At 50.7% G+C, this 14,135-nt stretch overlaps 1 protein-coding gene and 1 pseudogene across 1 annotated transcript; both read left to right on the top strand.

The window, feature by feature from the left end:
• Nucleotides 1–1,239: 1,239 nt before the first annotated feature.
• On the top strand, nucleotides 1,240–3,980 carry LOC136500437 (serine/threonine-protein kinase RIPK-like). Its single transcript, XM_066495779.1, has 3 exons — nucleotides 1,240–1,954; nucleotides 2,143–2,279; nucleotides 2,958–3,980. Exons 1-3 carry the CDS (start codon nucleotides 1,423–1,425, stop codon nucleotides 3,687–3,689), a joined length of 1,401 nt encoding a protein of 466 aa, XP_066351876.1. The 5' UTR covers nucleotides 1,240–1,422; the 3' UTR covers nucleotides 3,690–3,980.
• A 5,043-nt stretch (nucleotides 3,981–9,023) lies between these two features.
• On the top strand, nucleotides 9,024–13,849 carry LOC136499953 (probable methyltransferase At1g29790; annotated as a pseudogene).
• The last annotated feature ends 286 nt before the right edge of the window (nucleotides 13,850–14,135 follow it).

The following is a 14,135-nucleotide window of genomic DNA, read 5'->3' as shown; positions in this document are numbered from 1 at the left end:
CACGGATCAGAGGCGTTTCTTCCATTTCCGTCACACCGTTGTTTCTTGTCCCCTAATTAAGAACGACCATAATTGAGGTGCCAGTGCAACAGAAGACACGGCGCTAGCTGCTGCGCCATGCATGTCCTGAACCCTTATCCTGATTCCTGTGGAATATCAGACAGCCAGGCTGCTCATCAGGGCGTAGGTGCAACCCTCTGCCTGCCTGTCCGCACGCCATGCAAGCCGCTAGATAGAGCTAACGGTTTTATCTGCATTCATAGCTTAGCGTGTGTTTAGTTCTCAACCTAAATTCTAAAAAGTGCTACAATAGCCAGCATATTGAATCTTACGATACATGCATAGAGTATTAAATGTAGACGAAAAAAAAAATTAATTGCACAGTTTGGTTGGAAATTGCGAGACAAACGTTTTGAGCCTAATTAGTCCATGATTGAACACTATTTGCCAAATAAAAACGAAAGTACTACAGTAGCCAAATTTCTAACTTTCACCTAACTAAACACGTGCATAGCTGTAGCTTCTACAGCTACAATCCTGCCGAAATAGAGGATTGGTCATAACTGAAAGGCAAGAGAAAGAGGAGCACCAGCAAGAAAGCTACTACTTGAGCATTGATTATTAATAACAAACAAAACACTCGTGCAGATTTCTCACATGATCTGAGCACTCGCTTTATTTTACTTTATACTTGCTCATGGGTAAATAAAAATTCTCCGGGCATGTACCACGCGTGATTTCGTTATAAGCAACCTCGGATCCCCCGTGTAAAGAAAGAAACCGACCTGTTAGCGATCGCGCATTCACGCCTTGTCACGTACCGCCGCCGCCCCCCGTCCTGCTCATCGGCGTCACGTAACGCTGCGAGCTGCGTTCACCGGTCAGCGTCGCGTAATCGTCGCAGCGGCCCAACCCACCCCCACCCTCGGGCGTCGTGGCTCCCAAACCGGCGGGGCGACGAGGCGTCCGCGGCGGCAGATTTCACCCAGCCCGTGTGGCCGTGTCCGTGTCCCGGTGTCCGTCCGCCGGGTCCAAGAGCAGGGGAGGGCAGGGGACGGGAGGGGGCGTCACAGCGGTTTTGCCCGGGTTGTGACGCCGTGTCCGCGGTCGCGGCCCCGTGGTTTGTCTGCTTTGCGCCCCGCGACAGGGTCAAGCAAGGCACACGCAGGGGGGACGCCCCGTTCCGTTAGGACTTCGGACGCCGCACGCTATACTATATATACGCCACTAGCCGCGCGAGCTGTCTCAGGCTCTCAGCTCTCTTCTAACCTTCTTTCCTTTCCCTCTCGCCGCCGGCCGACTCTCTTCTCCGACTCCGATCCCTCCACAGCCGCGACCAAGCAAGCAAAGCAACTAAGCAATCAAAGCGCATTTGCCTCCGGTGGGTGGATTCCTGGAGCTGATCGATCGGCGTACCACGCGATGTCTGCGACGGCGCAGCCGTGGGGGTCGCTGCTCTGCTGCGTGAGGGGCAGCCGCAGCCGGAGGAGGGACCGGGGGGAGCGGCTCCTGCTGCTGCCGTCCTCGACGTCGGCGTCGCGGGTGTCGCTGTCGAGCCTCAGCTCATCGGGGACGCTGACGCCCGAGGACCTGTCCGTGACGCTGTCCGGGTCCAACCTGCACGCCTTCACGTACGCCGAGCTGAGGGCCGTCACGGGGGGCTTCTCCCGCGCCAACTACCTGGGATCCGGCGGGTTCGGCCCCGTCTACAGGGGCCGCGTCGACGCCGGCCTGCGCAAAGGGCTGGACGCGCAGCAGGTGGCCGTCAAGTACCTCGACCTCGACGGCACCGGCACGCAGGGCCACCGGGAGTGGCTCGCCGAGGTCTTCTTCCTCGGCCAGCTCCGGCACGACAACCTGGTCAAGCTCGTCGGGTACTGCTACGAGGATGAGCACCGGATGCTGGTGTACGAGTACATGAGCAACCAGAGCCTCGAGAAGCACCTCTTCAGAAGTGAGTACTCCGACTCCTGCAGCACAAAATTCACGTGTCTGTTGTCTCCATCGTTAACTTTTGCTAGTGGTACGGAGTTAATGATGATATTAAGTAGAGTGGTTAGCCAAACAATTGGCGTCGTTTAATCATATTTATTCAGAATAGCTTTGGTTTGACGAAGCGTCGTGCTAACTGTGTGCGTGCAGGTCTCGACGGCTCCATGCCATGGATGAGGAGGATGAAGATCGCCGTCGGCGCGGCCAGGGGCCTCGCCTTCCTCCACGACGCAGACACGCCGGTGATCTACCGGGACTTCAAGGCCTCCAACATCCTGCTTGACGAGGTGAGCGACCGATCCACGTCCAGCGTGAGAATTCTGCGCATTCTTTTCGTTGCGCTTGCAATGGACTACTGGAGTCTAGTGGTAGGTGGTTTCGACGACACTAGGAAAAGCACGGTCATTTCTGACGCATACGGCTCGCTGCTTTCCACGGTAGCTCTTGCGTAGCTGTAGAAAAGGATATAGTGACGACACCTACCTACCTTGTGGCTGCCTTAGCAAATTAAATCAGAAAATTCATTCGCTACGGAATTCATTCATAAAAAGCTCAGTACAAATCCACTTTTCGACAGATTTGACCCTGAATCGTCCATAGGAGATGGATGTCAAAGTTGTCTGCCACGCGTTCCAAAATTGTTGGCTGGGTTCGATAGAAGACCAGCCCCGGCATGCATGACTGCAACTTGGAAGTTTCTTGGATGCCCAATTCCTATACATCAATCCCAGCTCATGCAGTCCGCTACCTAAATAATGGCAACATGTATAATTAAAAAGAATCTGCACTGCATTATTTTTCTTGGCACCAAATCAAATCACTAGTAGTAGCTTAAACAGCTTGATGCTGCCTGACAGTGATAGTCTGAGAGGGCCGGGGTGTTGTCTTAGCATCCAAGCATGTAATTGTCACCTATGAACGAATGCGATCTTCGCCTAACTCAATCTGGTTCTTTGGATTTTCAGGACTACAACACCAAGTTGTCGGACTTCGGGCTCGCCAAGGACGGGCCTCAGGGCGACGCGACCCATGTCACAACGCGCGTGATGGGGACAAACGGATACGCGGCGCCAGAGTACATCATGACGGGGCACCTGACCGCCAAGAGCGACGTCTACAGCTTCGGGGTGGTGCTCCTGGAGCTCCTGACGGGCCGGCGGTCTGTCGACCGGGCTCGGCGGCCCAGGGAGCAGAGCCTGGTGGATTGGGCCAGGCCCTACCTCAAGAAGCCCGACAAGCTGTACCGGGTCATGGACCCGGCCATGGAGTGCCAGTACTCGTGCCGAGGGGCTGAACGGGCTGCTATGGTGGCGTACAAGTGCCTGAGCCAGAACCCGAAGTCTAGGCCCACCATGAGGGAGGTGGTCCAGTCCCTGGAGCCCGTCCTGGACATGGACGACTACCTCCAGATCGGCCCGTTTGTGTTCACCGTCCTAGTGGAAGATGGCGACGGCAAGAGCAACGACGGTGGCGAAGGCAAGGTTGTTCACGGGGAGAAGGTTGACGTGACGATAGAGACGACGGTGGAGGAGAAGAAGCAGAGCCACCAGGACCGGCACCGGCAGAAGTTCCCCAACTCGGTGGTCCATGCTGACGTGGTGCTGCATCACCGGGACGGCGGCGAACTCGGGCCGCACATTAGCGCGCTGCGGCGGCACCGGAGGACGTCCAGCTACGTCAAAGAGAGAGGGGCGTAGTAGGCGCGTAGTAGCTCTCATGGTTAATTAGCATGGCAATTGGCACGTACTACTACTAGGAGAGAAGCAGCAAATTAAAAGGACAGATTAATGTGTACATAAATTTAAGCTAGATCGTAGGTGGGTGTGGCACAGCAAGACACAACAGAACCACGCCGCATTGGTTTGGTTGCGAAAGTTTTTTGTTCAATTTTTTGGTTCCTATTCGAGAAATTTTTTTTTGGTTCCTGTTAGTCATAATTGGTGTAACTGCCCATTTGGTGACATAATTATATATACCTTGTCCAATGGCATCACATTTGTCATCTCTACTTAATTGTGCAGCGAATTGGTCACTGAACAGGTGTTGTGCAACAAAATGACCAAAGCGATATTTTTTAGACGGAGCAAGTTTCATTTAAAATAAAATAAAGTTCTAGCCTATGTAACTCGGTGGTACATAGTCATTACTTCCTCTCATTTCCTACAGGACGTCGTTTTGATAACGATACGGTCTCTAAAAAACAACTTTGATCGTTACTTTTTGCTATAAAATATTTATAAAATATAGTTCGTATATACTTCTATAAAACTATATTTTGAAATGAATCTACTTACATCATTTATATATTTTCAAACTCAACCCAAAAAAATTTATTTGTAGTTAAAATTTAAAATGTTTGACATAAGATAACCACAAAACGACATCCTAGAAAACCAACCAGAGAGAGTACAAAATAATAAAGAATAAAAAAGAACATAAGAAAACAAGAATGGGATCTAGTATATTCTAAGCGACATATAGTCTCAGACTCTAGGTACAAGTACAACCTAAAACCACCTATCAATCTTCTTTTCATCTACAAAGAAAAAGCTTCATGCAGTTGCTCCTATTCTCTTGCACTGCGAGAGATAGTCACAATTTATGGTTGTATTTGGTTTGGGGACCAGAGCAGACGGGATGGTCTCAATTCTAAGATAGAATAGTCCTAGTTCGCTTTTTGGTCGGAGAGAATGGTCACCCTTATTTTTAGCGGCAGTGCTAGCGCCCGGACGTCCGCGCCTACACTCCGTCTCCCTCCGCGCACCTGCATCCCACGCCCACCTACGCGGGGCCCGCGCTACCCGACCCGTTCGACTGCACATGGGGAGTCCCCGCCCGCACCCCCTCCGCTTCTCACGCGCATACACGCGGCCAGTAGGTGACTACAGCAGGTGGCTACGCTAAACATCCATAAGAGGGGGGCGGCGGATGCCCAGCCAGCGCCGGGAGGAGGAGGAGACACCGATGCGAAGGTGAGGCAGCAAAAAAACGAAGATAGAGATGCAACACCCAATCTACTTTTAAAACATCCGAATGCAGCACTTGCAACATACGTCTGAAGGCAAATGAAACACATAAAACATGCATCTGAAACACTAGTTGCAACACCAGATTTACTTTTGAAATATCCAGATGAAACACTACCGGAAATAGTAACTTTGCCGAGTGCCTGTGGCACTCGGCAAAGACAAAAAAAACACTCGGCAAAGGCTTTGCCGAGTGTAACACTCGGCAAACAACACACGGCATCTACAGTGTCGGCAAACAGCTATTTGCCGAGTGTTTTTTTATCGCGCACTCAGCAAATGGTTTGCCGAGTGTCAAATTTGACACTCGGCAGAAAAAGTGTTTTGCCGAGTGTTTTTCAAAATACACTCGGCAAAAAAAGTGGTTTGCCGAGTGTTTTCCAAAATACACTCGGCAAAAAAAAGTGATTTGCCGAGCGTTTTCAAAAATACACTCGGCAAAATACTGTTCACATCGTTGTTTGCTGAGTGTTTTTAGAATTACACTCGGCAAACCTATTTTCCAAAGAAAAAAAATTCTCAGCATATTTCAGTTACATGAAGCCACGAGATGTAAAATTAAAAAAATGGATATGTAAATAATGAAATAGATACTAAGTTAGGTCCTAATTCCTCATGTGAATCAAACGCATTGACAACAAATTACTCAAAAATATATAACAAATAACTTACAGACCTAAGTCCTCATACGAGTCAGATATCAATAATACACAGACCCATGAGGACCAAAAGCTCCAAAAACAAAAAGGCAATCCAAAGACCAACTGATCTCCAACATTGAGAGGGTGCTCTCCGTGCTTCCCACGCGGTAACTGACCTCCAACATTGCCGTCGCCGAAGATCAATTGCTTCGAACTCGCCTCTAAATGAATCAGATAGCTGAAGAATACAATACACCTCGAAGGACAAAAGAAATCAGAATGAGAACAAAGGTGTCAACCAGATCTAAGAGGTAGAAACGAAATAATGAAGATGGACAAACCACGAAAGCTAAATCGCCGTAGAAGAAGGTCCACTCCAACAAAATCAAAACAAGGCAAAAGGGAGGAAATGAAGAAGACTATGCTTAGCTCTTGACGGCTAATAGTTCAACAGCTAAATTGCATGCCAAACAGCTGACTGAAACCTTTGCTAAAGAAATGTTTGTGTTGAACTCAGGCATTCGGTAACTACGTACCTGACAGACATATGAACCTAATCAGCTTTACTGATCTTTCAGACATTTCTCCTCTCTAAATATAAACAATCCCTTGATTATCATTAGATAGAAATAAGGTTAGCTTATGAATAATAGTTCAGAAATAAGTTTGGGGTTGATCATGTTTAATTCCAGGGTCATCTCCTTTCTCAAAGATTCTCAGAAAGAGCATGACTACCCTTTAGGTACAACTTCCATCATGCTATATTTCTGCTTCAGCAAATTAGGATTTGACAAGTCCTTCAACTTCTGAGAAACTAATTGCCAAAATATACTGTGCAAAAATAGAATGGTTGATATAGACAGGAACCATGAAGAAACTCGAATAACTCTAGAGAGATTAAACCATGCTTATCCGCATGCAGCATGCAGAATAATGCTTATATAGAATAAACAAAGAATGAAAGCATGGAATACTAACTACACATGAGGGACCATACTGGTTCCAACAAGGGTCCAAACAGCATTACCATGACTCGAAAGTATATTAAATTAAATTGTTAATCATGCATTCTTTACCAGTAGGGATAATAAAGCATATACTGATATACATATTAGTTTCAACATTACCATGCCTCTCAGTAGTAGGTAAATGAGCAAAGAAACATAACTCACAGAAGCTTCATGGCCAAAATATCCATCCACTTCCCCTAGACCAACAGCGGCATCAGCTGGCCATGGACAGCCTCAGAGCCACCACTGGCTCCAATCTCTTGGTGCGTTGCCAGAGACAAGAGGCCTGATAGGCTGAATCACATGGCAAACTCAATCACAAAGCTAATACTCCATGCTTATAGAGCAAAAAAATAGCAGTCATATCCATTGGCCGTAGCTATCAGTCCTAAGGACTGATCAAGACCATTGCCTTAGTCAAAACACAGGACTAAAGGGGTGTTAATTTCAGACCACCAGCAATTTTATCCGTTCAGCTGCACTAGGCACATGACCATCAAATATAAACTAAACTTTTTGATCCTGCTGCCAGCTTAATAATTCGAACAGAGATAAAGAAAATAATTGATATATTGAATTGCTCTTGTGAACGAAGCTGTTTGGCTCTGATAATGGGATCTCACAGCCTTAGAAAATTGAAAAGTATGTCGGACTACGATAAACACTATGAGCTAAAAAAGACTAAAATGCATCAGATTCCAGATCTATAGGACGACAATACTTACCTGGATCCGTTCTGCACCGAGCCACCTCGTCGGGTCCGCCCGTGCCACCTCGTCAGATCTCGCTGCCGCCTGGAGCACTGGGGCTGCACGGTACCGGTTAGCCGCCATGCCCTTGGACTGGCCGCACCACCACACACTGCCTGGGGTACCTGGGTCGCACGCCACGCTTCCATCGACCAGGGCTTAGCGTCGCGCCGCCGCCTTGCGATAGCACAGCGGCGCCCCCTGCAGCATCATCGAGGGCATCATCGCGGCCCCCACTGCCCCACCGCCGCTAGCCTTGGCCTTCTGTGCAGGGTCACCACGCCACCGCCAGCACACTCACGCACCACCACCACCACCACCACCACCACGCCAGCACCACAAAGCCCGCTGCCACGACGCACGCCGCCCGCCGCACGCTACCACCAGAGCCCAGATCCGGCCGCCACCGGCCTCCACCGGCTGGATCCGGGAGAGGGAGGGTCGGATTCGGGAGAGGGGCGAAGAAGGGGAGGGGCGGTGGCCTGGAAGAGGGAGGGAGGGGAGGGGCGCTGGGGGCCGAGTGCCAGGGAAGAAGGGAGGGGAGGGGTCGGCCGCCGACGGGGAAGAAGAAGGGGAGGGAGGGGAGGGGCCGGTTCCGTGGCCGCCGATGGGGAAGAAGAAGGGGAGGGGCTGGATCCACGGCCGCCGGAAGAAGAAGGGGAGGGGTCGGCCGCCGACGGGGAAGAAGAAGGGGAGGGAGGGGAGGGGCCGGCGCCGGCGGTGAAGAAGGGGAGGGAGGGGGTGGGTACGGGAGGAGGGGAGGGGCGGGTGCGGGGTGTTGGGGAGGGGAGGCCGGGGCGCGGGTGTGGGAGGAGTGGGCTGGGGAGGGTTAGGGCGGGATTTTAGGGGCGGATGTTTTTTTGTTTTTTTTTCTTTGCCGAGTGTTGTCTCTGGAACACTTGGCAAACCTGCTTTTTTATTGAGTGTTTTTTACACTCGGTAAACTCCATATTTGCCGAGTGTTTTTTGTTTGACACTCGGCAAACTGCCCTTTTTGTCGAGTGTTTTTTTACCGAGTGTTTTTAGTATAGCACCCGGTAAAGAATTTGTTTGCCGAGTGCCCGAGGGAATACACTCGGTAAACATAAAAACACTCGGTAAATTTAAGGATTCTGGTAGTGAAACACTTGTAATATACGTATGAAACAGCTGAAACACTCGAAACATGCGTATGAAACACTTAAAAACACCTAAAAACACTTCATATGTGTGAAAACACATGCAACATCCATATGAAACACTTGCAAACATACGTCTACAAAACGAGATGAAACATTTAGAACATACACTTGAAACATATATGTATAGCTACTGCAACATGTGCAACATCAAAATAAAACACTTGCAATATCCAAATAAAACACTTGAAATATTTTACAACATGGGCTTTGCTTGGACGAATGGAGGCATGCCGGCGCAAAGGTCGATGGCGGCGCATAGACCTCGCTGTGCGGCAGCGTCACGGGCAACTCGCTGATGGGTGTAGCATCACACAAATCTTGTCCCATCGCCTGCTTGTTGGAGCATCCATCGTGGAGGCTCGTTGGCTCGATGGAGGTGGTCGTGGCTCGCCAGCTCGGTGGAGGCGGTCGCGGCGAGCGGGCCATGACGGCAAAGAGGCAGCATGGTGGAGCACGGGCAAGGCAGACTAGGCCCAGTGGGGAATGCAGCGCGGGGGATGGGGGGGCGGCGCTGCGGGAGACTAGTGGCGACAAGGCAAAGTGGGGTGGGAACAGAGACACAGGGAGAAAACAACACAGTGAGCATCGGGGCGCGTGGACGGGATGAGCAGATAGGTCGCTGTGTGAGCGACACATGAGGGAGTGAGCAGTGGGAGATGTCCGTCTATTCGAACGTCTTAATTGTATCATTATCGTATTTTTAGTCTGGTTCTGAGTACCATCTATAATACCTATGCAAAAATTATGTATGGCCCATCTCCCACATGGAATGAGCCCATACGTATAATATACCTCTTACATTTTTAACACTCACTTCATGTAAAAGGAATTCGTAGATTCTACATTTTGAAACGAAAGCGATAATGATGCCCTCAGGGCGTTCCGGACAGACCGACCCGCCCACACCCACGCACCGCCCGTGCCTCGTGCGAAAAAAACCAAAGCTTCTCGAGTCCTCTGACCATTCCGATATGAAGCAGCAGCAACAACTACACTGCTATAGGAGGGCTTCAACCTCGACGTCCCCTTTGACTCTGATGCCGTGGAGCTCTTTGGGTCAGATGCGAGGCTAATGAGCTCTCGGGCTCGGACACTGATGCTGATGGAGGCTCGAGCAACGACAACGACGTGGATGAGGAGGACCACGTCGCAACCACTGTTGGTATTTCTTAACGCATACAGAAATAATCTACAAGCGCACGGAATTACTGTTGTTGCATTTCACCCGAAAGTATTCAGGGTATCGTATTTCCATAAGGAACGGATGTGTAAAAGTCTCTTAGCTAGTTCACCCAAGATAACAAGAAGAAAGATAGGTTAGGTAGCAAGGTTTTCTAAGGATAGAGATTCTAAGTTAAGATAGCTTTGCCCTATGGACTTGCTTCGGGTACCGGATAACACTTGGTCTACCAAGCGTTGCCGGCCTATGGCACTATACCGAACCCGAACATGGGGGATTACAAGGGATGGACAGAGCTGTCACCACCTGTCGCCTACCCCTCAAACATGGGGAACGAGGCAAACAGAGGTAGCCTCTAGCCTAGACACCACGTCTATGCTATCGACTACTACTCTAGCATTGATCAGGGTTATCCGTCTTTATTAGGGCCTTTACTAGAGTATTCATCATAAGGACGAATGACAAACCCGTAACTAAATAATGAACGAGACCAACTTAAAGTAGAACTCACCGCCGAAGATAAACACGAACCTTACACTTCAAGTAGTATTCGGATCATAGAGGTACAAGTGGAGAGGAGCCGATGATTCCTGGCATTCCTTCCGCTAAGTGTACAAGGGGCCCCGAGTACACAATAGGAGGTAGCCGACAACTCCGGTACTTCTCCACTCTTACTCACTCACTCCCTACACTAGAACTAGCTAGAGAGCTAAGATAGGAATGAAGCTCTTCTCTTCTTGTCACATTGTGTCTCTTGTGTTGTGTCTTTATGTGTTGTTAAAAGAGGAGGGGGTGGCCTCCTTTTATAGGTGGAGAGGAGGGAATCATCCTTGGAATATGCTTGATCCTCTCATTAAAGCACCAAACCGACCTCAAACCGATGTCCTAGATACGTTGAACCTAGCCAACCCCTATGAAACCGTCATTGCAAAGGCGGTAGCTGACAACCTGCCAAAAATGGGCCCGAGAGGCACTAGTGGTGGTGCGGGCGCACCTGGGGTGCGGGCGCACCCCAACTGGGCCCAAATGGCCCATCTTCGGTGGGTTGCTTTCCTTGGGCCTCTAGATGGGTCCTGTAGAGTTTGGCGCCATTTGGAGTTGATTTGATATGGGTTTTGGCCTTTTTTGTCCACCGGACTAGGCCCTGATTTGCCTAGTAAGTGGGCCTTCCCCCCTTGGGCTCCTATCGGGTGTTTGTCTTGCTATGTTCTTTGTGTACTTTTGACACGTTTCTTGAGTTTTTCCGACATGTCCTCCTGCAATTGATGAATCATCAAAACTCGTGGAATTTTGTCAGTTATGAGCCCTAATTCTAAGTTTGGTGTTTGTTTGGATGGATTTTATATAAGTGTTGGCGGGTAAAAGTGTGAGTTAAGGATCGCCAACAACCACCATGCCCCTCAGCGCCCTCCATCCCACGCCACGCCCCACTCTGGCACGCCCCCGCCATCCCCCGTGGCACGTCCATCCCCCGCTCTACGCTGCGTCCTATGAAAGAAGGGTGAAAAACGCCTGTTGCAAGCGTACATTTTAAGTGTTTCAGATGTTTTAAAGATATATTGCAAGTGTTTCAGATGAATGTTGCAAAAGTAGATTAGATGTTGCATATGTTGCAATGGTTGTATAGTATGTTGCAAGCGTCTGTTCCTAATGTTTCATCTGTGTTTTTGGATGTATATTGCAAGTGTGTTTATGTGGATGTTGTATATGTTTCACATATATGTTGTAAGTGTTTTATCTAGATGTTGCGTATGCTTGCAATAGTTTCACATGTTTTCAGGTGTTTTTTCAAGTGTTTCAGATGCTTGTTTTAAGTGTTTCATTGATCTTCATACATATGTTGCAAATGTTGCATTTGGATGTTTCAAAAGTAGATTGGGTGTTGCATCTTCCTCCTCGCTTTTTGCTGTCTTGCATCTTTCTCAGACCGTGGAGGGGGTGTGACAGAGGTCGGTGGAGGGGGAGCGTTGGGGGATGGTGGCGCGGACGCAAGCGCATGCTCTCCCCTTCTCTGTTACGCAAGCTGGAATAGGATTCCGTTGGACTCCAGTTGGTGGGCAGGGTTACCACTTCTGTTGCCATGCCAGCCCAAGCCCACGTATCGAGTCATGGTTTGCTGGTTCGCGTGCTTTCCCCTTCTCTGTTACGCAAGCAGGAATAGGATTTCCATTGGACTCTAATTTTTTAGAAGAATCCGTCGAACTCTAGTTGGTGGGTAGGGTTACTACTTCCATTGATAGCCAAAGCCCATGTATTGAGTCACGGTTTGCTGGTGGGAGCCTTCCGTGGCTAGCCCAAGCCTATGTGTTGACACACGGTTTGCTGGTGGGAGCCGCGTTCAGACGTGCCGCTAGGGTCGGACATCCGTGTGTTAGTGCCTCCAAAATGAATCCATTGGACTCCAGTCAGTGGGCAGAGATACCGCTTCCATTGCCAGCCCAAGCCCATGTATCGAGTCACGGTTGGCTGGTGGGAGCCGTGTCCGGACAAGCCGCTGGGCTAGACATCCGAGCGCTAGGCTAGACATCCGGGCGCTAGTGCCTCTGAAACAAAAAAGATTATAAGTTGATCAAACCCATTTTAAACAGTCAATGTGATACTAATCTCTACAACTAAAATATTCATAAGTATTCCGTCCATAGGTACGACACCAAAGTTGCTCCATGTGATCAGATTAGGAAGGCAACGCGTACTCGCTCCTTACGATTAGCTCAATCCTCATAATAGCCACAGCAAATCGGGAAGGCAAAAATCAATCCCCATAACTACTGCAGTAGCACCACAGTGGCCACGCTGCTCATGTTCCTGCTCACCAATGTCATCTCCATCGCTGTCGTCTCCTTGGGCGCTAGGCCCTCCCTCCTTCGCTGCTACAGCAGCAACGGCTATAGGCCCGCCGCCACCATCGTCCACCTCTAGGACGGCTCCGCGGCGCTCCAAGCGGACCTCAACGCCACGCAGGCCGCGCTCGCCGCTGTCCACGTCGACCTCGCAGACCTCCATGCCCGCGTCCGCACCGCCAACGAGCTCCTCCAGACACTCCTCCAAGACATGGAGGACCACGACGGCCGGGACCTCCTTGTGACGCCTGACTATGGATGGAAGCACGAGCCCACCGACGAGCTCAGGCTGGCCGTCGGCCCACATCGCAAGGTGGCCGGGGCTATGGCGGGGGAGGTGTTCTTGGTGCTAGGCCACGCGTGCGTCCGCGTCCAGGACAACCTGGAACGCTACATGGACTACATGCCTGGCGGAGAGTGCCCGTCCGATGAGCCACTCGCGCACAAGCTCATGCTCAGTGGTTGTGAGCCGGTGCCGCCCGCGGTCGCCCAAGGGGTACCCGCAGCCGTTGCCGCTGCCCCGGAGCCTCTGGACCACGCCGTCGGACACCACCGTTGTGTGGAACGCGTACGCGTGCAAGAACTACTCGTGCCGCGCGCCCGCCGCCCACGGTGGCGGCATCCGTGGCTGCGATGACGGATGCTTCGACCTGCGTCGCGGGTGGGGGAATAAGAATAAGGCCAACAGATGGGCGCGCGATGACGGCGCGCTGTCCTACTCCATCGATGCCGTGCTCCGTGCGCGGCCCAACAACACGGTACGCATCGGCCTAGACCTCGGCGGCGGCTCCCCCTCCGACACGTTCACGGCGCGGATGCTAGAGCGCGCGTGGGTCACCATGGTCACCGCGGCCGTCAACTCCGGCACGCCGTTTCGGCAGCTTCGTCGCGTCGCGCGGCCTAGTGCCGCTGCATGTCACCGCCGCACACCGGCTGCCCCTGTTTGACGGTACCATGGACATCGTGCACACCGGGCACGACCTCGGCGGAGGCGGGTGGATGGCCCCCGGTGTGATGCTGGAGTTCGCGCTGTTCGACGTGTACATGGTGCTCAGGCCAGGGGGCTTGTTATGGCTAGACCACTTCATCTGCGCCGCCGCGTAGCTGAACGTGACGTTCGCGCCGATGATTGATCGCGTCGGGTTCAGGAAGCTGCTGTGGAACACCGGCAGGGGAAAGGAGAAGGAGAAGTGGTACGTGTCGGCGCTGTTGGAGAAGCCCATGACATGAGCATGAGAACATTTGTGTGCGTTTGTTTTTTACAGGGAAATTGCGGCTGTAATAATCCTGTAAATTATGTCTTGTTCATTCTTGCTTCTGGTGTACTATGACTTTTTGCCCAATTGCAGAAAAATGCAATACATTACGTGTCAGCTTTCTTTTGGTTGATAATTGTCTAAGACCAAAAAGAAATTTAGCGAATTATGGTGCCTAACTGAAAAATTTTGAGGTGAAATTAGAATCTCTACAACTAAAACATTCATAACTAAATCTTCTGGATCATCGTTGATTGGTG

Source organism: Miscanthus floridulus, chromosome 13, assembly GCF_019320115.1.
Source record: "Miscanthus floridulus cultivar M001 chromosome 13, ASM1932011v1, whole genome shotgun sequence".
Classification (NCBI taxonomy): Eukaryota; Viridiplantae; Streptophyta; class Magnoliopsida; order Poales; family Poaceae; genus Miscanthus; species Miscanthus floridulus.
The sequence above is the reverse complement of the archived record's forward strand: the minus strand, read 5'-3'. Positions and strand labels throughout refer to the sequence as shown.